General features: G+C 39.3%; 3 protein-coding genes across 3 annotated transcripts in view; 2 read left to right on the top strand and 1 right to left on the bottom strand.

Moving 5' to 3' along the window:
* LOC106012861 (degenerin del-1-like) overlaps positions 1 to 3,014 on the bottom strand; it is a 5,865-nt gene extending 2,851 nt beyond the window's left edge. Inside the window, exons 1-3 of the mRNA XM_013087039.1 lie at positions 2,706 to 3,014; positions 2,112 to 2,225; positions 752 to 845 (exon numbers count right to left, since the gene is read on the bottom strand). Of these exons, the coding sequence (XP_012942493.1) occupies positions 752 to 845; positions 2,112 to 2,225; positions 2,706 to 3,014 (517 nt within the window). The remainder of the gene's footprint in view (positions 1 to 751; positions 846 to 2,111; positions 2,226 to 2,705) is intronic.
* A 5,898-nt stretch (positions 3,015 to 8,912) lies between these two features.
* On the top strand, positions 8,913 to 9,611 carry LOC106012865 (acid-sensing ion channel 5-like). Its single transcript, XM_013087044.1, has one exon. It carries the CDS (start codon positions 9,247 to 9,249, stop codon positions 9,562 to 9,564), a length of 318 nt encoding a protein of 105 aa, XP_012942498.1. The 5' UTR covers positions 8,913 to 9,246; the 3' UTR covers positions 9,565 to 9,611.
* An 8,429-nt stretch (positions 9,612 to 18,040) lies between these two features.
* The window catches only part of LOC106012859 (degenerin mec-10-like), a 4,639-nt gene continuing 179 nt past the window's right edge, over positions 18,041 to 22,500 (top strand). Inside the window, exons 1-4 of the mRNA XM_013087037.2 lie at positions 18,041 to 18,172; positions 19,153 to 19,259; positions 19,960 to 20,203; positions 21,340 to 22,500. The exon at positions 21,340 to 22,500 is cut by the window's right edge and continues 179 nt beyond it. Of these exons, the coding sequence (XP_012942491.1) occupies positions 18,041 to 18,172; positions 19,153 to 19,259; positions 19,960 to 20,203; positions 21,340 to 22,107 (1,251 nt within the window). The 3' untranslated portion in view covers positions 22,108 to 22,500. The remainder of the gene's footprint in view (positions 18,173 to 19,152; positions 19,260 to 19,959; positions 20,204 to 21,339) is intronic.

Here is a 22,500-nt window from a genome sequence, read left to right as displayed (position 1 = left end):
GCTCCAGTATGAGACCGTTATCTGGACCAGGCTTCGTTGTGTATCTGGAGACGCTCATTTGAACAAAGAATGACATACTCTATTTTTGTAAGAGTTCTACAGCGCTCGCAACTCCATAAGGTCATAAGCTCTGACATACTCTATTTAAATGATGTATTCATTATACACGAACGGCTCTTTTTAGCTTCTTTTTTTTTTTCTTCATACTTTTCGATTCACACCCATGTTTAGAACCACAACCACCCCCCCCCCTCCCAAGATGAGTCACATCAGTTCAGAGTTATAGAAAATGAAAATAAATCAAAGGCAAAACAAAAGAACTTTTGTGAACTATGTGTCTTTTGACTTTGTTTGAATAGAACAGCTTTTTTTCCCTCTCAGAGCTTAAAAGAGTGGGGTTTTGATAGTCTACTTTGTGCCTGAGCGGCCGAGAAGGCTAGATATAGATCTTTCCTACCAGAAGATCAGGGGTGTGGCAAAAAGACACCAGTAAGAAGGAGCCAAGTAGTAGAAAGTCTGCGGAAAGAGTCAGTAGTCCAGAGGAGGGGGTAAAGGAGGTGAGGGGGTGGGGGTAGAAAGTGGAGACGAAAGCAAACGACAGAACATTGCTAGAGAGCAGGAAAGGAGGTAAGAGAAGGCAATTTTAGAGAAGAAAATCTCTAGTATAATCGATACAGACAAAGTTGAAATAACTCCAACTATAAATTATGTAATATACTTTTTCTCCATATCTTTCACCTTTGATTTGTACGATTGGAGTCTTCTTTAATTTGTTTATTGAAGACAAAACAATCGCCATACTTATAGTTGAAAACTGTCAGAAAATCGTCAGCTCTGCAGGGTACCTGTGGAAAATAGAAATTTAGTGTTCAGGAAACAACTTGATCGAAGAAGAAGAAGAAGAAGAAGAAGAAGAAGAAGAAGAAGAAGAAGAAGAAGAAGAAGAAGAAGAAGAAGAAGAAGAAGAAGAAGAAGAAGAAGAAGAAGAAGGAGAAGGAGAAGGAGAAGGAGAAGAAGAAGAAGGAGAAGGAGAAGGAGAAGAAGAAGAAGAAGAAGAAGAAGAAGAAGAAGAAGAAGAAGAAGAAGAAGAAGAAGAAGAAGAAGGAGGAGGAGGAGGAGGAGGAGGAGGAGGAGGAGGAGGAGGAAGTGGAGGAGGAGGAGGAGGAGCGAGAAGAGGAGGAGGAGGAGGAGGTTATGGAAATAAAATAACCAGATCGTGTTCTCCACTAAATAGTTATAGGACTGTTTGTACACGTGTAGTACCTTGAGAGGTTAACGCTACTTACATCACAGTACATGTTCTTAAGAGTCACATAGGACCTTTTTTAATCCCTTGCCCATTCATATGAGATTGACGCCATCGGATTAGTAGATAAGAATGCGTATGATAGTGTCTAAAGGTGAATTACGAGCATACTCAGTATGCCAGTTAACTGTTACAGAGAGAGATTCAAGGATTATGGATGTAAGTTAATGATCTGAAAGCAATGGCGATTTTAGAAATAATGGTGGTGATGAGTGATGATGTGGGATTGCGTTTAAAAAATATTAGCGTTGGTCCTACCTTCCTCTGCTCCAATGGGTCATGTAGGACCTATCATCTTGGGAGGAGAGTCATGAAAATCCCGCAAACATCCCTGCTGAAAAACATTCTTTAACTGATTCAGCCTGCAGCGCCGCTCACAGTCTCCGGTGTTTTGACGCAGGTCCGCTCAGATCAGCTTTCCCTCACCACTTACATGTAAACCCTTGTTTGGGTTTGTCGTTGAATAGTTGTTAAATTCTGAACATCTGTATGCCACACATAATGCCACACATAATGCCATACATAGAGGTTTTTATCGAATTCGACATTTTTAATATTTTTTAAAATGTGGGGTCACGAAGAGTTCACAAATTATTTGCGTCTGCAGTCAAAATAATTATTGGTGGGGGGGGTATGAATCAGTTAGAGGCATTCGAACCACAGCCATCAACCTCGTGGCTAGGCATAACATAACTAAGGGGAATGAAGTGCAGCAGGACAAGCTAGTACAATCAGGATTCACCAGAAATCTCATGAGTCCTATGGTTGTGTTGTTGTTTTTTTTTGGGGGGGGGGGTGTACTTACCATATCAAATTGACAGTCCGTGACTAAATCACCCAGCTTGAAAGTGATGGGAACGTTTTGCGACTTCTGAAATTGTACTATGCTTTCCATCACGTCTTCCAGTTTGAAGTTATTCTGCCGTCACAAAGAAAACAATATATTTTGTCAAGTTTGCACTTTTAGACGATCAAATAAACGGTAATTGTTTGCTCCCCTTTTTAGTGTCTGACTACACACGAAGACAAAGGAATACGTACAATAACAATCATTGCAGCTTCTCATTACACTTGCTGTTGGAAGAAGAATCAAACATGCTGGTAAATTCGAAAATATGTTGTCTTTCAACCACACACACACACACACACACACACACACACACACACACACACACACACACACACACACACACACACACACACACACACACACACACACACACACACACACCCACACACACACACACACACACACACACACACACACACACACACACACACACAAACATAAACACATACGCATACACACATGTATGAACACATAAACACACATAGACACCCACCCACACACACACATAGACGCACATACTCACAAAATGAACATGTTTTTAAAACTTACAGCCTCCCAGAAGTTCGACATGGTCATGAAATCCATTTCAGCTACTAAGTTCGTTACAGGAAAAGGGTTGAGGTTACATAATGTGACCACTGGGAACTCCATCTTTGGATTGTAGTATACCTTGGTCTGCGTGGTCGTTGGGTTGTGGAGAAAGTCCTTTAGCGTCTGGCTAAGGTTGAATGTAGCTAGACACGCCCCTGTCAGGACTAGCGCTGCCCACAAGGGGCGCTTCCATTTGCTCTCACTGGACACGGCACGCTGAAGGCCATGCATGCTGGTGGACTCGCTGAACTCTTGGAAAAGTCCCATGCTGGTCTACAGTTCCAGGTTTCAGGGTGAGATTGTTTTGAGGGGTTTTTTTTCTTTCAGGAGCAAAGTCTATCGCATTATAGAAGTTAAGTTTCCTGTCTGTGCAGTTTTAATCTTTTTTTTTTTTTCTCAATATCTTTCTAAAAGATCAAAATTCCTTTTCGATGCAATGAAACTAATATCTAAGGTCAGAGAGGAAGTGAAAATGCTCACTGGCCAAAAAAACCCGCAACAAAGTGAGGACATAAATAGAAGGCCCAGGTCTGCCTAAGGTCCTTAAGGTAAAAATAGCCATACCCCCCTCCCCTTTCCACCACCTTCCCAATGAGGCTAGTCGAAGTAATTTACAAAACTATGCAAACAAAAGATAGAGTTACAACTCGCTCCCGCTTCCCACAAAAGAATGAAAAAACGCAAACAAGCTAAAAACGGGATAGAGAGCACAAAAAAAGCTTCAACAATACACCATCTACCTCAATCCACCCTCATCTCTTTAGAAACAACTCGGCAAGCTCATATAACCTTATTCTTTTGTGAGCGTCGCAAAAATCTGACTAAACTAACAGAAACAGCTCAGGATAAACCCTCAAGCCAGAATCTAAGAAAATTATCATAAAGCAAATTGTATGAAGTGAGTTTTTTTCACTGTTCTAGAACTATTTTATTATTAAAGTGTTTCTTGTTATTTTTTCTTTCATCTTTCATTGACTTATGCACTTTATCTCCCTATGTAAAAGCCAGCTGAACGAAAAACTTGTAATGAAAATTGCACTGTTTGTTTTACTGAACGGTTTCAAAAAGACCAAAAACAGCGAGTGTATTGTAAGCGCTGGTGTGAAACAAATATAGCAAAAGAAAGATAAATAGAATAATAAGATAATATCACAAAAATACTCATAGTAACGACATTTTGCTTTTCCCGAAATTTCAAAATGTGAAACTTGCAAAGAAAGTCCAAAAAAACCACAGCGCAAACACAAGCAGAAAATAATGGCCTCTTGCCTGTAGTTGTTGCCTTTTGACCACAAAAGCGTGAAATGATTGTTGCTTCTAGGATGTATACGAGAGTGCCGCCTCAGTGCTAAAATATTGATGAGAATCTACGTAGATTTCAATCATTTACTCAGCAGTTGCTTGGTGTTGGCGAGTCCGATCGACCATGTCATAAAAAACTGCTATAAATGTTTAAAGCTTCTAAACTCGGGAGTTCAGTTTGGTCGAGGGACAGCGGATGCGCGCGCGCATGAGTGTGCGTATGTGTGTGTGCGTATGTGTGTGTGTGTGTGTGTGTGTGTGTATGGTCTGCTGTTTATAAATGCATCTACGTATTTGATAAGTAGAGGAGTTTCGAAAAACTGTGATACACAAGTCTTCTCATTAGCTGATCAGACAAAATGTTCGTCCACAGAATTGTTAATAGCTTATTTTGTTTATTACCCAAATGATCCCAAAATTAACAAAAGCTAGAAAATTTATCAAGATTATATAATTTCATTTTTGTTGTTGTTACACAGTGTATTATTACATGTATTATTGTGATAATAATCATTATTATTACTATTATTATTATTTTTACTATTACTATTCTTTTTGTTACTTTATTACTATTATTATCTTTACTATTGCTGTTATTGATATTATTATAGTTTTATTATTATTATATGTAACTATTATTATCTTTTCCTTCAACCTCTGTACAGTGTGCAGTGGGACCAGTTCTCCCCCCCCCCCCCACGACCAACTCTTAACAAAGTCCATGAAAAGGGTTGCGTAACTAATGTATATAAAATCAATTCTAAAATGATGAAAATGTTTGGATAACAAGTTACCCTGATTTCATCCAACAACTATTCATTCATCGGTAGGTGTGATTAAGTAACATCTATCTATCTATCTATCTATCTATCTATCTATCTATCTATCTATCTATCTATCTATATGGGGTGAGTGGTGGTCTGAAGTAAAACCTGAATTTGAGTGGAGTCGGGCAAAGGGAGATGAAGAGGAAGCTTAAGAACGTGGTGGCATAGGGGCCAAGGGTAGAAACGACAGATAGTGAGGGACACAGAAAGAGATAGGGAAAGACACAGAAAGAGAAAGAGAGAGAGACAGAGAGAGAGAGAGAGAGAGAGAGAGAGAGAGAGAGAGAGAGAGAGAGACAGAGAGAGACAGAGACAGAGACAGAGACAGAGACAGAGACAGAGAAGAGAGAGAGAAAGAGAGAAAGAAAGAGAGAGAGAAAGAGAGAGAGTGGGAGAGTGAAAACGGGAAACGAAAGAGAGAGAGAGAGAGAGAGAGAGAGAGAGAGAGAGAGAGAGAGAGAGAGAGAGAGAGAGAGGGGGAGGGGGAGAGAGACACAGAGACAGAGACAGAGACAGACAGACAGACAGAAACAGACAGACAGAGAGAGAAAGAGAGAGATAGAGAAAGAGAGAGAGAGACAGAGACAGACAGACAGAGAGAGAAAGAGAGAGAGAGAGAGAGAGAGAGAGAGAGAGAGAGAGAGAGAGAGAGAGAGAGAGAGAAACACAGAAGAGGGGGACTTTAATTGAGATAACGGATGCATCGGGTGGAGGGGGGGAAGGGGGGCAGGACAAGGAGACAGAAGGCTAGGTAAGAATGGTCAAGTGAGAATATGATATTACGATAATATGATATTGAAACGGTTTGATGCTTAGTCCAACACTGTAGATCTACGTTTATCTCACATGCGAGAACGACCTCAGATTTCAAAGTCTATCTTCCAAAGTACCAGTATCTTTACACGAGAAGAGAAGCGAAGTGAGAGCCAGCAAGCGAGCGGGAGACGACAGAGAGACAGACGGAGAGACAGAAGGAGAGACAGAAGGAGAGACAGAGCAAGTGGCAAAAAGGCAGAGGGAGATAGAGAGACGGAGAGAGACACAGAGGCATACAGGCATACATACATGCACACACACACACACACACACACACACACACACACACACACACACACACACACACACACACACACACACACATAAACATACCTACACACATATATTATATATATACATATATATATGTATATATATATATACATATATATATATATATATATATATATATATATATATATATATACGGCAGCACATCGTCCTATAAGAGCCAGTTCCACTTATCAAGGTTTTCAGCGAATTTTTCAGGAGGAACAAAAACTAATTAATGTAGGTATGTATGGATGATTTCCAACGCAGATCTTTTACGAACATGTAGGCAAGAGGTGATAAGCTGTCTCTTTGTGTCCATGGAGAGGTTTGGATGAGATAGGAGGGGTGCGAGCTGTTTCTCCTTTGATTGTTTCGTGTCAGTAATTACCTGCCTTCGGTTTGCTAGGCCAGTCACGGTTTCACCAGAGCCCCTGTAGCCAGCAACGTTTCGGGGTGACCTGGGTCGGCCTTCACGGCTAGCGTAACGCCTCAGTAACATAAAGTCACACCGTACTTCACCCAGACCCAGCTATCCCCTACTTTGTCCTGTTTCCACCTCCCCCGACGAGGACATAACATCACAAATGAAAGAGCTGCGGAGCTGGCCTATCATAGAAAACTGCATCTCCCCTCGACGCTTAACGGCAACTGAGGATGAAAACGTAAAGTAAGTTAGTAGGCAAGAAGATAAGACCACCATATTAACATGGAGAAGAAGGAGATTGGTTGGACATGTTCTAAGAGGAGAACCAGACTATTGTAAAGACTGACCTCCACTGGACACCAGAAGGACTTCGCAAGAGGGGCAGACCCAAAGTGACCTGGAGACGCTCAGTAGAGTCTGAAATGAAGTATGGAACCATTCGGGGAGGACGTTGACCCAAAACAGACAGTTTTTGAGTTCCTTTGTTGCTGTCCTAAACGCCAGATGGCGCAACGGGTCGTAAGTAAGAAAGTAGTGCGAATGATCAACACACAGGAAACGATCAAGCCCTAAAAGCGTTTCATGTGATACGCGATTTAGGAATTCTTGGCTCTACTGTCGGTTCTGTAGTAATTTTTGTTACGTCATTCAACTTGTAATAATATTGAAATCAATTCCGCACATCTCAAGATGAGCTAATTTGGAAGCAAACAGCTATGAGAAGCGAAACAGTTATTTGCCATTTATAGCGATTTTAAGGCGAGGACTTCAATTAAATTTATATACAAATGAAGCCCATGATACGATCTTTCGACGGGTGAAAAGAATTGTCGAGCCAAAATCAAGATACGCGGATCTGGCTCTTATAGGACGACATTCATTGTAATGTCTAAATGTTTTAAGGAAAGTACTATTCCCAGTGACACTGGGGATAGGCCCGGAAACTATTCCCAGTGACACTAGGAACAGACAGGCCCATTAGATATATTGTTCCTACACTGATCTACATGAGCATGATGGTGATGGGTTACTAAATACTAGACTACATCTAATGTAGATCTAGATCTAGATTCTAGATCTAACTAAACTGAAGTAGATTCTGGTGTGAGTGGAAGAATTGTTTTTGAAGAAAAGGGTATGATCATTCTATGCTTGCTTGTTATTCAGTCGTAATTTAAATGTATATGTATATCTAGATCTAGATTTACATACGGATTTTGGAGACCACGGTACAGAACAGATAGAAATCCTTCCCGATTTTTCTTTCTTCTAGATCTAAATCTAGTTCTAGATCTAGATCTATTCTACGATCAAGTCTAAGCCCTAAGTAAGAGAAGAGAACAAAAGTACTGAACTGAAATGAGAAGAGAGTCTACAGTGCAAAGAGTTCTGATTTTTTATGCAAAAGAGTTCGGTTGTCATTGGGAATAGTTTCTGTACCTACCCCCGGTGTCACTTCGATGTTTTAAACAACCATTGTCTATTTAACTGAATGCGCGTTCATTGAACCAAAAGACAAGAAGAGGACAGGGGAAATATATTCGGGGCTGACAATTGACAAGTGTATATTGACCTTTAAACCATAAAAACGGAACAAAACCGTTTTTCAAATAGCGTTTTACCCCAAATACATTTTAAAATCGAAATTCCCGTAATCATTGTCTTTCTGTATCTCTTTCTTTCTTTCTCTCATCCCCTCCTCTCTCTCTCCCTTCCCCCCCCCTCTCTCTCTCTCTCTCTTCTCTCTCTCCTCTCTCCTTTCCTCCCTCTGTCTCACTCATTCCCTCCCCCCCCCCATCTCTCTCCTCTCTCTCTCTCTCTCTCTCTCTCTCTCTCTCTCTCTCTCTCTCTCTCTCTCTCTCTCCCTCTTTCAAAGTTCCAACGCTTTAAAGATGAATGGCCAAAGTCGCACACCGCTACTCTTCCTGCATAGACCCACAGATGCCCATTAGACCAGTCAGTGTTTTATGATCCGGCTCTCTTCAATTTTTAAATCGAAGACTGCAGTCAACAAAACATCAAAATAGATACCATTTCAACAGCCATTAAAATTTTATCTCTATAAGTGTGTGACACGAGGCACGCTCTGAAAAGAAGCCATAAAGACAAGTCTTGTGTTGGTGTGAGTGTACTTCTCTATTTCTCATGTAGGCATATTACACCGAAGAATCTTTGGTTTCGATGAGCTTTTAGTGAATCTGGATTCTGTAGAAGTAAAGGAGTGCGGTTAATAGTGGAAGATTTTTCGGAGTTCTATAATATATACTTCAAAAAATTACACTATATAATACTATATGTTTGAACTCTCACATTATATTTTTGTTATGATAGCCACTACATTTTAGTTTACTTGAAAAAAAATCTCATAGTAATACACTGTTCCTTTCCATTCTTCTGAAAAAGTAATAACCCCTCCAGTTTAGATTGTCATTATCATTTTTTTAATCATTTTGTTGCTGTCTTGTTTCTTGATAAGTTTGGGAATTTTCCCGCTTTTTCTTTTCTTTTCCGTTTCTTAAATGTGGGAAAGTTGCTTTTTTTCAAACCGGTTGTTTTTTAAAGGGTTTTCTCGCCGTCAGATCCATCTTGTATTCCCCCTTTTAAAATCGTAATGCATTGTACTGTGTTTGTTTATTTGTTTGTTTGATTATTTGTTTGTTTATTTACTAACAGATTACAAAATACAGTTTATAACACCTACCTTGTAGCCTATAATGATATTATTATCAAATTGCCCCAGAAATAAAGATACGTCGCACTGAACGTTAAGCTGATAAAACAGTTTCTAAACCAAGACTTAGTTTTCAGAAAAACATTACAAACTCCCTCACCCTGGAACCAGGAACTGTGTAGCAGCATGGGACTTTTCCAAGAGTTCAGCGAGTCCACCAGCATGCATGGCCTTCAGCGTGCCGTGTCCAGTGAGAGCAAATGGAAGCGTGCCTTGTGGGCAGCGCTAGTCCTGGCAGGGGCGTGTCTAGCTACATTCAACCTTAGCCAGACGCTAAAGGACTTTCTCCACAACCCAACGACCACGGAGACCACCGTAGATTATAAATCCAAGATGGAGTTTCCAGTGATCACCATATGCAACCTCAACCCTCTTCGGTTGTCTATATACAATAAGACAGAACCCGAATTCATTGAGCACCTCCATAGCGACTCTGTGAGTTAAATGCAAAATGATATTAAGACATAAAAGTAATACAGTTCATTCTTTTAAAAGACTGTATACAATTTGATGTAAATCAATAACAATATTGTAGTACGTTCCTTTTGCCAACATATGTCTGTTGTCTGTTCTTTTATTATTGTCTTATTATGATGCCAACAGTGTAAAGAAAACTCTTCAACACGCTCTAGTTTAATTTTAATCAGGTACAAAACATATTGTATCTTTATTTCCTTCTAGGCGTTGTTCGTCCACTGCAGGATATAACCCTCCAACAACGACCTCCACTCTGTTTTGTCAGCAGTGTTTCATGTCCAGGCTGCTCCCATCCTCTCGTTGATGTCGTCTTGCCATCTTCTTTCTGGTCTGTCTCTAGATTTTTCCCCAGTCCTTAGTCTCCATTCTGCTTCTATCTTTTGGTCTGTCCGTTGTCTTTCATTCTGCCGATGTAGCGGGCATATTTTCATTTATGCTGAAGTGTGAATTTGGGTACATCTATCACTCCTGTTTTCTCTCATATTTTGTGTGGGTTTTTGGGTCTTGTATTCTTATGGCCAGCGTCTTCCTTTCCATTGTTCTTTGTGTTGTCCTTAGTTTCTTAATTGATGTTTCTAGTTATTGCCCAGGTTTGGTATCCACAGCTTACTGCTGGGACAATGCAGCGACTGGAGACTTGTCCTTTCAGTTATAGCGGCAGATTTTGATTTTTAAATATTTTCTGTATTTTTCAGAGCAACTCCAAGTCACATATATTTTTCTGTTCACCTCCTTTTTGTACCCTGCTTCATATTTATGTTTTTCCCGAAACATTTATATTACGTCATTTTTTCAATGTTCTTGTCTTCTATGGCGGTCGTTTTGTCGCTTTTGTCTTTGTTTATTTTAAGGTCCCCTTTTTTTCTTTCTATATTTATCATATTTAGGTTACTTTCCATTTATTGTCGATTCTGTGCAAAGTGCCACATCATCGGCGAATATCTGCTCGTCTTTCAGCTGTTCTCCTTTTACTTTACTTTACTTTTATCCGCCGCTTATACCCTTTTGTGCGTTGCGTGAAAAAAGAGACGTCTGTCTGCCAATTGTCGGAGAGCTTGGGTTAGGGGGATGCCGTGTGTTGTTAATGTTTCCCGGACTCCATCTATCCAGGTCTTTCTCGGTCGCCCTCTAGCCTTGTTGCCATCAAATGTTTGATGTAAGCAAGTTGTTGTGCTGGATGGTGTGTTGGTAACCCCTTGAGATGTCCGAACCATTTGATTCTTTGGTGTTGGATGTGATGCATGACATCATTTGTGCCAACCATTTCTCTTATTACTGCGTTTCTAATTTTGTCTCGCCTGGTCTTGTTTACTGCTTTTCTAAGGCATCGCATTTCACATGATGTAATTCTTTGCTCTAATGTCTTGTTCGTGGTCCATGTTTGGCATTGATAGGTGAGTGTCGGGGTGAATATGGTGTTGGTCATTTTGAGTTTTGTTGTCATGGGGATGTTAGGATGTTTCAGTAGTGGAGTAAGCTGGTAGCTAACAGTATTTGCCTTTTGCACTCGTGTTTCAATTTCTCTGTTCAGTCGCCCATCCTCTGTGAATATACTTCCGAAGTACTTAAATTCTTGAACCTGTCTGAGGCTGTTGTTGTTGATACCCTTTCTTCTTCTATTAAATTTTTTTAACGGTTTGATGTCTTTTTGAAAATATCTTTGATTGCTGCAGTGAATAGTTTGGGTGATATGGGATGTACTTGCCTCACTCCCTTTTCTATAGCAAACGTTTCTGACACGCGGTTATCAAGGTGGATGATTCTAGCTCACGCTTCTCGATAAATGTCTATCAATTATTGGATGTTTATCATGTCCATGCTTATGTAACTTCAAATCCTAAAAATTTGCAGCGTACAAAGGAGTCAAGAGCCTTTTCGCAATCAATCAAACCAACGCATAGCTGTAGATTGCATTCGTGGCATTTTCTGTAACTTGGTTTAATGATTGTAGATGATCCGCTGTTGAGTGTCTTTTTCTAAATCCAGCCTGTTCTCTTGGTTGGTTCTCATACAGCTCTTTTTTCGTTCAATTCTGGAGTACTCTTGTAAACAATTTGTACGTATGGAACAATAAACTTATTAGTCTGTAGATTTTTGTTTGAGTTTATAAACTTTCATTGAATGATTTGGTTCTATATGTTTTTTTAGTTTTTCCTCCTCTTTCTAGTATGTCGATAGTTCCTACGTCAATGCCAGGCACTTTCATTTTTAAAATTCTTTACTGGAGCCAGTTCTATTTCTTCTTCTGTAAACGGTCTTGCCTTGTTTTCATTACTGTTTTTGGCGAAGTTACCCATGTTTATTGTAGCTTTGTATAAACGTCTGCACATACACAAAGTATTTCTTGTTTATCTGAGATTGCTTCATCAGTTGTTTTTTAACATGCTTGTTATTTCCTTTTGGCATACATATTTGCATATTTCTTTAGGTCATTTAGCATTTTCTATCTTTTGTTCGATGCTTTCTTTCCTCTTCCTTCTATCTCTATTTGTACACTTTTTCTTCCCCATTTTGTTCGTTTGTGTATTTCTTTCCTACTCATGTTCAGATCGTCAATCTTTTTTATTTTCTTCAAATTTTTTTCTTCAACAGGTTTTGTCACTGGTTTTAAGGGGAGGGGGGGGGGAGGGGGGGGGCTACACCACCAAAGTCAAAATTTGGCTCAAAATTATGGAATTGTAGGCATTGTTAGCTTCCTCAGCCTCTCCTACAACTATTTCATCTCATAAGAACCCCCAAAAACCAGTAATTTTTCCCATACCGGGCATGTTTGTCACAGCCATTTCCTCATAAAGTCAGTATTTTATATTTCTGTATTGGCTGTTTTCTCAAAACGCGACTTTTCTTTATACTTTTTTGAATAACTCCATCATTTTTCATCCAATCTTCATGAAATTTTCACAGAATGAAGTGAAGATAAAATACTAAAACTTCGCCTGTTGAATTTTTGATATATGGAATAAATTTTTGGTGATGGTGTCTGGAGTGTGGATTTTTAAGGATTATTTGAAAACTTGAATGCTACCTCAGGAAAAAAATTCTTAAAAATTTTTCTAATTCGTTTAGGAAAAAAACAACAGACATATTTTTAGATCTAAAGTTTGTAAACACGCATGCAACTAATTTCCAAGAGCAATAAGTGCGTATTCATCACGTAAGACATGTCAACAAAATCCAATATAGCCACCGTATCCATGGAAACGAAACTTTTTCTCAAATTTGATTGCAGATTTAAAGACTCCATACTATGCTTGATATATGTGTGAAATTTGATAAAATTCGCTTAATTAAGTAATAAGTGAGGTAGCCTTCAGGTGTAGCCCCCCCTCCCCCCCTTAAGACTTTGTCAGGCTTACTCTTTAACAATGTTATGTAGTCTTTCAGTTGACACTGGGTCTTTTCAAGAACACCGAATCTGTGTGTAAGCTTTAGTTGGAATTATTCTTTGTGTAGTTAAAGTTTCTGTTTTTCTATTTTTGAAGTTCCTCCTAGGGGAGAAAAATTCGTAAAGACACACACACACACACACACACACACACACACACACACACACACACACACATGCACACACACACACACACACACACACATACACACATACATACAAACACATACACACGCACTCACACAGACACACACACACACACACACATTGTATTGTATTGAATTGTATTGCCTTCCCCTCTGCCAGATCTGTTATTCTCATTGATAAATTATTTATAAGGGAAATGTATTGACGAAAAAAGGATACACCCTCTTCATTAAAACGACATTATTACATTTTATTGCCACAGAACAACTTCACTAAGGAACAAGTGGTAGAACTGATGTGGCAACACCACAAGTCCAAAAACGTGTCAACGACTCATCAATTAGTGGATGCACTTTTGAAATGCGAGTTTGATATGGTGAGTGAAACCCAACAAGGTACTTAATAATAATAATAAGTTGTTGTTGTTGTTGTTGTTGTTGTTATTGTTGTTGTTGTTGTTGTTGTTGTTGTTGTTGTTGTTGTTGTTGTTGTTGTTGTTGTTGTTGTTGTTGTTGTTGTTCTTCTTCTTCTTCTTCTTCTTCTTCTTCTTCTTCTTCTTCTTCTTCTTCTTCTTCTTCTTCTTCTTCTTCTTCTTCTTCTTCTTCTTCTTCTTCTTCTTCTTCTTCTTCTTCTTCTTCTTCTTCTTCTTCTTCTTCTTCTTCTTCTTCTTCTTCTTCTTCTTCTTCTTCTTCTTCTTCTTCTTCTTCTTCTTCTTCTTCTTCTTCTTCTTCTTCTTCTTCTTCTTCTTCTTCTTCTTCTTCTTCTTCTGGAAATGCTCTGAAATAATTCCTGTCCCAAAGAAATAATCAATACAAATTTTGCACGGCCTCAGACCTGTGGCTTTAACAACAGTTCTTATGAAATGTTTAGAAAAACTGGTTCTCAAAGAACTGAGGAAATCAACCGAAGACACAAGATGACATGCAATTTGCCTGTCGCGCCAAGAGGGGCGCAGAGGATGCCATTATCTTGTTCTTGGATAACACCTGCAAACACATAGACACACCACGAAATTATTGCAAGATACTTTATTGCTGATATTTCATCCGCTTTCAACACAATACAACCCCACATAATGGTTTCAAAATTAATCAGCATGAACATAAACAAAAACATTGTAGCTTGGATTCTTCAGTTCTTAACCAATCGACCTCACGACTCACTATGTAAAATCAAAAGGTGTAAAATCCGACTTAATATTCACGACCACATCAAACTAATAAAAATTGCTAATGATTCCACTCTATGGGGCATTTTCACAACAAATGAGAATGAATACAGGAACGCAGTAAATGTATTTACAAATTGGTGAGATTACCACATCCTTTAACTAAATATCAAAATGCTAATGGAATTAATAATATATTTTAAAGTTAAAAAAATCACTATTTATAAAAGATGAGGAGGTGGAGGTTGTAAACTTCTTCAAATATCCTGGAATAACGATTGATAACAAGCTTGGCTGGCATCCCCACGCTGCTCTTGTGCATAAAAAGTACATTAAAAAATGTTCCTTGTATTAAGAAAATTAAGACGTTTTCGGATCGACAATAACGTTATGTCCCTTTTATACCATTCTACGATTGAAAGAGTGACATTATTTTGTATTTCGTGCTAGGCTGGCAATTGTAGGATGAAATTTTTGTACGATCTTATTCAGAGATCTTGCTAGCTTTCTTAATGATTCTGCCAATTTTTTCGTTATCTTTCATTAATTAATGGAATGTATGAAAAAAAGATAAAGAGTATTATAAACGAACTATCTTACCCTATTTCCACGCAAAATGTAAGATCACACAGGGGCAGATATATACCTCTAAAAACAAAGAAATAAAGACATAAAAGAAGTTTTTTTACCATCTAGCATAAAGACCCTGTAAAGAAGAATGAATTCAAGTTGGAACTGAAGAACGGATATCAAGCCCTTCAAGATCTGGATGAATGTGAAGTAAACGAACACTGAAAAAATAAAAGAAGGAGTAAATTGCTACTTAGCATTGGAGGAAATACCTTCAGACTGGAAGGAAGGCCACCAATCAAGCTGTCAAAGAAGTAAGACATCAGCAATTGTAACAACTACAGAGGCATAATACTCATGCCCATACCTGGGAAAATTGTTAACATGATACTCCAGGAGAGATTCACGCTGGCAACAGATTATAAGCTCAGAGGAAATCAGGCAGGATTCCGTAAGAACCCATAATGTTTGGACCAGAACGCTACTCTGCGCATCATTGCTGAGCAATCGCTTGAATGGAATTCACCACTCGTGGTCAACTTCATAGATTTTGAATAGACGTTTGACATCGTGGACAGGAAAACTCTGTGGAAACCACAGAATTCTATAAATATAGAACAGGCGCTGTACCACGTGCACTGTGAGGAATTGAGGACCGAAAACAATGGCGTAGTGAAGGCAAGATTTACCGTTTTCGGAAATGATCCTATAGCTTTCAAAGCAAGGGCATCTTTTACAGAGTGAAAAGTGGAACATTTCTTACATTTAGTTTGTAATTTTGAGTTCCCAAAGATTGCAATCATGGTTTTAAATTGCTGCGTTTTTTGGTGCAACAACAGAAAAAGCAGAGGACAGAAGTAGTAAAAATAAGTCTACAGAACGTAAGGCGGGAAATGGGATTGTTCCCAGCGCTTTCCCCTTCCCACACACACTTTGCATACGCATAACGCCTACGCTACTTTTTCGCAGCAAAACTTGTTACAAGAAATTGGTCTAATAGTGAACATATTTCTTCACTAAATTACATTTCTCAAAGTATGCGTTCAATAAGCATTATGTATCGCCATTAGAAAGAAAGGACGGACTTACTTTTAAAAGAGATATTGCTCCAGTTGTAAACTTTTTAAAATCTGTAGAAACCATAGACTGGGATTAATTTTTTGCTTTTTGTATTTATCACAGAATTTTCTTGAATAACGTGTACAGGTGTTTGAAAACAGATGCCCATCTGATTTTGGCAAATTGATATAGATCTAAGTCATTGTGCAAAAGTTGCAGAATCTCTGTTCGAAAGTTAAGGATATATTTGATAATAAGTTGCGCCACAACTATATGACCGTACTGTAGTCAACAACATAACAATAACACTTCTCTCCTACAACTATCTGACCGTGCTGTAGTCAACAACATAACAATAACACTTCTCTCCTTGAGCCAATTTAAAAAAAGTGTCCTCAAAATTCGGTGGCGCTCTCTTCGCAAAAGCGCACCCTTTGCAAACAGAGTTACCCTACTTGGGTTTAAAAAAATCAAAGTGAAACTAGCAAGTTTTGGAATAAATTTCGGAAGAACGCTTTTTTTAATGGTTACGCTGACAAAAAACCTCTTCCGGGGGAAAGGGTGATTGTTTTCTTCCTTTAATTTGACTTTAGAATGAAAGGCGAGAAGTAATTAAAATTTAAAAAACCCTAAAACTCCGCACTGAACATACCCTAACTGCTGATGAACAGCAGTCGATCTGCGCACGCAAGGAGGTGCTATTCATAATATTCTTCTTCTGGTAAAACGAAAGAGAGCTTCAAAACAGACTGCAGCGCCATCTGAAGCAAAGAGCGAACTTCTGGCGGACACTTTTTGGGCTGAGTGGCCCATCTTGTTATGTACTATCTTTGCTGTAGTAGAGTTGGCGTATCATTTTCATCCGAAACATTTGTTTTCGCATTCATACACCTCTCTGGGCCTTTATATTTACATTATGTACTTTGATATTTTCACAATTGTGTTTGAAAGCATTTTCAATTCCTTTCACTTTCACTTCCCACGCGTGGGCACATAGTATGATTACAATTAAAGATTTCAGATCTGACGAATGTATTTATTAAATAGCATATAGTGCAGGGTTAGCCAATGCATTGCAATGTACGTGAACTGCTGCACACATGACTAAATACGCGCTATTATCAATTATTGAATTGTAACAGGACTTCGATTTGATCCGTAACAAGAGACCACTTATTTTTTCTAATACGTGTTCGTGTATGTGTATTTATGTACTGCGTGTGTGGAGATTACAGGGGGACAAGTCAACATCCCCCTCGATGGGCTACATTATTTTTCCTTTCTGTGGACAGCCTTACATTTAATAACATGTAATTGCCGTGAGCATGTTAGTGGCCGCGTCCCCTTTATCGTAAGACTAGATCTAGATATTTTCCCAACAGAATAAATGTTTATAATTATTGTTATTATCAAGTGTATTGTGAGTGAGTAGATCTAGATCCCCACCCCATCATTGAAAAAACAACAACACAAAAACATTGTGATTTTGCGAATTATAACAGTCTAGACAGTTGGAAATAAAAATGTACTATTTCACTATTCCCTCTACGAAGACTGTAAAAAAATACTGATGTAAGGCGTCTTCCAAGCCCTATCACTATCATCAGCGAGCATTGTAATTCGAAGTCTCGATGTGCGGCGCAGCCAACGCTCCCCTCACCATGCCGCCATGTTTTAGTTTCAATTCCTCACAGCGAATCAGCGATCACGAGAGAGGAGTTCCGCTTCTATAAGTGTAGAATTCTGTGGTGGAAACTCATGGGGCATTGTGGAATACCTGACAAAATCGTCAGGCTTGTAAAGGCCACCTATGATGGACCAAACTGCCAAGTCTTCCAAGAAAGGCAACTCTCAGAACCATTCCAGGTACAGACAGGAGTGTGACAAGAATGCTTGCTCTCTCCTTTCTCTTCATACTGGCAATTGACTGGGTCATGAAAGAATCCACCAGAGGCAAGTGCAATGGAATACGGTGGATTCTCTGTCAGCAGCTGGTCGACTTGGACTTTGCCCATGACCTTGCTCTGCTCTCTCACACTTAGGCTCAAATGAAAGAAAAGACCAAGGAACTCAACAGTCTATCAAGGAGTGTTGGCCGACGTATACATCCGGGTATGTCGAAAGTAGTGAAGCTAGGAAACGTTTCAAGCCCCGCTGTGACAGTGGGAGACACGCTCCTGGAAGAAATGGACTCATTTATCTACCTTGGAAGTGTCATCGATGATAAAGGGGGAACTGAGGCAGATGTAAAAGCAAGAATCGCCAAGGCAAGGTCAGCATTCAACCAATCATCAAATTAATATCTTGGAAGCAAGCAGCATCTCACTGCACACCAAGTCTCGACTCTTTAATTCCAAAGTCAAGTCTGTGCTCCTCTACGTCTGTGAAACTTGGAAGGCAGCAAAGACAGTGCTGAATAAAGTCCAGACTCTCATCAACAAGAGGAGTATCCTAAGAATTAAGAGGCAGGATAGAATAAGAAATGAAGAGCTGTGAGAAAGGACAGAACAAAAGGATATAGAAGTAGAAATAGGACTAGGAATGTGGCGATGGATTGGACACACCTTCAGAAAGCCCAGGGAAAACACCACAAGCAGTCGCTGCGGTGGAACCCACAGGAAGCACGAGGAAGGGGTAGGCCACGGGAAACATGGAGGAGATGTACGGAAAGGGACATGGGAGAGATGAAGCTCGCTTGGAACGAGCTGGGAAGGATGGCCCAGGACAGAGAAAAATGGAAGGAGTTTGTATGTGGCCTATACCCTGCCAGGGGTGAAAGGCATTGATTGATTGATCAGGCTATTTTCAGAATAAACATCAATGTGCGTTGCTCTTTCGAGTAAGTATCTATTATATCTTTAAATGTCTTGTAGTAAAATTCCTGGTTGAATAATGCATCTGATGTGGTATAATATACATTTTGTCAGTTTTACTTTTCTTTTCATATTCCATTTTAATGAGAGTAATGTATAATTTAAATTTTTATGTATACTTTCATGTGTTTTTACGGTCCTGTAAAGCCAAGAAAAATGTCCTTTCTGGGATAATAAAGTATTATCTTATCCCTCACCTTATATTCTTCTGTTCTTCGTCCTCTTCAACAGTCAGTGTAGTTTCTATTATTATCATACTGGTTTATATTCATTTTTATTGATGCTTTTATTTGGTATATTGATATCGCTACAACCCATTCTTACGTAACGTATGCCAATTGTTCTCTCTACAGGTCCCCTGTGGTATTGGAGATTTCCTGACAATTTTCAACTACAAGTATGGCAGATGCTTCATTTTCAACGATATGTTGCAAAAACATAATGACATATCAAGTCAAAGGTGAAAAAGCCCAAAAGAGCCATCTATCTATCTATCTATCTATCTATCTATCTATCTATCTATCTATCTATCTATCTATAGCCATTTTGCATTATCTCTACTTGGAGGTGGAAGGGGGAGGGGTGGGTGTTTTTGATTGCTTTCGTGTTTTTGCTCTCAGAGCTTTAAAAAAATCTTGATTTTGCTTTTTATTTTTTTTAGTTCTTTAGTTTGGAAAATTCTTACTAATTTATTTAATTCTGGGTTTTTTTCTTTTAGGGGCCAGGGGTGGGGAGGGGGGGGGGTGCAGACTGCAGTCAAAGGCCTAAACATACTAATAATCAAAAAGGAAATTTGAAAATTCAATAATCAACGAAAAATGAAGCTAGGTTTTTACATTAATTTTGTTTTGTTTTAGTTTTTATTTTCTTCATATTACCGCACCTACTTTGTCATGTCATATTTTACACAAAATTTTCTTGAATATAAAGCAATGCTAAAAAATATCTACAGTAATCAACTACAAAAATACACAACACAGTCATGTCTTTTTAAAAACCCGGAAAACCAGTTTTTGTTTAAAATTGTTATACCGAAAAGGTGGCCACCTTATGAAGTACAGATTAATAAAGATGGCTAAAAGAATGTGTTTCAACATGTCGAGTGACACTTTTTATCTAAAGTTTTAAACTCTTTCTTTTGTTCATTGAACAATCGCCAGATACACCACACAACCAGGCCCAGACAACGGTCTCATCTTGGAACTAGATGTTGAGCAGTCAGAATACCTAGACACCACAGAGAGTGTGGGCTTCAAAATCGTCGTGAACCCACAAGACACCATCGCCTTTCCTGAGGACCAGGGCCTCATAGTGATGCCAGGAACAAGCACCAACATCGGTCTCAAGAAGGTTGGTTTTCGTTTTCAATCAAGTTCAAAACTTTTACAGACTCTGAAAACACTCTTCTGAAAGTGGGGATTTGACGTCCCCTCTCTCTGTACAGCACAATGTAAACAACGATTAACCACTGGATTTTTACTGAGACAAAAACTGACAACTATTAATTGCCAGAAAAGTCTCTGCCCCCTTGCTCTACGCTTACGGTACAGAAACTCGTACCCACGTATTTGGACACTGTTCAGGAAATGTCCAGGAAATATGATAAGTGATATCGGTTTTCATAAATAGTAAGCAATTGCAATAATCAATCCTTGATATATATGTGATGTTATTAAAGTTTTGGTGACACCAACAGATAGATATTTTCTCATACTCCCCATTTTCTTCAGTTGGAGATATAGATTTTTACAAAGACTGGATACGTGGGATTTCATTGACATATCTAGATATAGCACTACACCTAAATATTTTATTTTAGTTTGGGCTGATATTTCGTGGCCATTGATGTTTATTCTGATAAATAAGCTGAGGATAGGTTGTGGCTATTTAAATTTCCAGATGTTTACCACTTCTCCTATACCCAACTGGAACTTTGGCATAACCCTTTGACATGTTTATGGGTCAGTTCTTTGGATCGCTTGTTCAACACTGAGTTTCAACTGTTCGATTATTTGTGGGTTGTTTCCGTCTGTCAAAAAGCTAAAGTCTGGGACAATGTGGTAACCATTATTATTACATTCATTTGTAAACTTTTGGCCGATAATGTTTCCGAAACCTTTCTTGCAACCATACAAGGGACACTCTTGACGTGTGGGGTGTGGTCCCTTCCCACTGAATCGAGGCCTCGTCAGCATACTTTCTCCTCCCCAAACTTCTCCAAAACTTACACAGCACGTTGAGATATCCTTCTGATGTGACTGTCGTTGTTTTATAGTCATTTCTCTGAAAAACCAGACCGGGCCCACCACTCTCCTGTAGCTGATCGCTTTTTAGAAATATAATTTTACGTTTTACCCAATTTTGGTTGAACTTTTTAAAACTTGATATTTCTCAAACTCTTTTATAGATTTATTTTCATATTTACACAGTTTATGTTCTCTTGGTGGAATTTTTTTGTTTGTTCTGAGTTGCGTTGAAATTAGTTCTGATTTGATCGAGTTTTTGCCTTTAAAAAAAAGGACACCCTGTATATTCACTAGGTTCAACATGATTTGAAGGTTATCAAGGATATTATAGTGGATCTTCGAGAGAGCAGTCTTTTGTACTTTCAGGTGGAGATGAGCCGAGCTCCGCCCCCGTACAGCGCATGCGTGGAGCTTACAGATGAACTGAATGTTGAGTTGAACGTGTACTCATTTACTGAAGGGACCCGTTACACGGCAGAGGCTTGCCGCAAAACGTGCTACATGCGAGAGCTGGGCTATCAATGTGGTTGCTGTGATCTACATTTCATATGTCCTCCAGAATTCTACAACATCTCGTTCTGCAATGCCACCAACACTGACGAATTTGTCTGCAAAAAGCAAGTCCTCAAGATGTTTGAAAAAGGAGAGCTGGACTGCCTGAGCCGTTGTTTGCCTCCTTGCGAGGAGGTAGCCTATGATGTGGCTCACTCTACAGCTCTCTGGCCTAGCAATAACGCAATCCTTAATGAGATTGTAAACAATGGCTGGGATAAAGCAGATTACAATTCGATTAAGTCTAGTACTAGAGAGAATGTTCTCCGAGTTGTCATCTACTTCGAGGATCTGGCAGTGAGGCGTGTGGAATCTCGGCCGTCCTACGACTGGAACCGACTCCTCTCGGACATTGGCGGTCAGCTGGGGCTCTGGCTGGGCTTCTCTATCCTGACGGCCATGGAGTGGCTGGAACTGGCCTATGATGCCGGGATCAGGGTGGCCACCCGGAAGTCTCAGGGCGCGCACAAGACCAGGGTTCACGTGCAGGAAAGTGGAAATAATTACTAAGCACTTATTAGAATTGATGTTTAGGTCCGACGATTTGAGGAGCTTACTTTCATTCTGTATTTCTTTTTGTTTTTTTGTATTTACTGTCTGTGTGTTAGCTACATCCATCTTGATATATTTAAGAAATGGTGGGTCTGAAAGTATGGGGTTAGAAAACCTTTGGAACCAAATGAAGTCATAAATGCTGTTTTGTATTTGCCAAATGGCTGAGCGGTTAGTCAGTTCCGGCTCACAATAACGTCAAGCATCGGTGACAAGGCGCCAAGGTGAATAGTCACTGGGGCGTGTCCTGCCGCAAGACGCGCAGGCCTTTGCTAAAAACAAAAAGATGAAAAAAAGCGGGGTCCTGCGTAGTGGCAACCAGAAGTATATGGGCGTTTGTAAAATATTCTG

Source organism: Aplysia californica, unplaced genomic scaffold (assembly GCF_000002075.1).
Source record: "Aplysia californica isolate F4 #8 unplaced genomic scaffold, AplCal3.0 scaffold00536, whole genome shotgun sequence".
NCBI classification, from domain to species: Eukaryota; Metazoa; Mollusca; class Gastropoda; order Aplysiida; family Aplysiidae; genus Aplysia; species Aplysia californica.
The sequence above is the reverse complement of the archived record's forward strand: the minus strand, read 5'-3'. Positions and strand labels throughout refer to the sequence as shown.

What these genes read in the sequence shown, in the direction of transcription:
- LOC106012865 (XM_013087044.1), top strand. Translation starts at nt 9,247, where the DNA reads ATGGGACTTTTCCAAGAGTTCAGCGAGTCCACCAGCATGCATGGCCTT.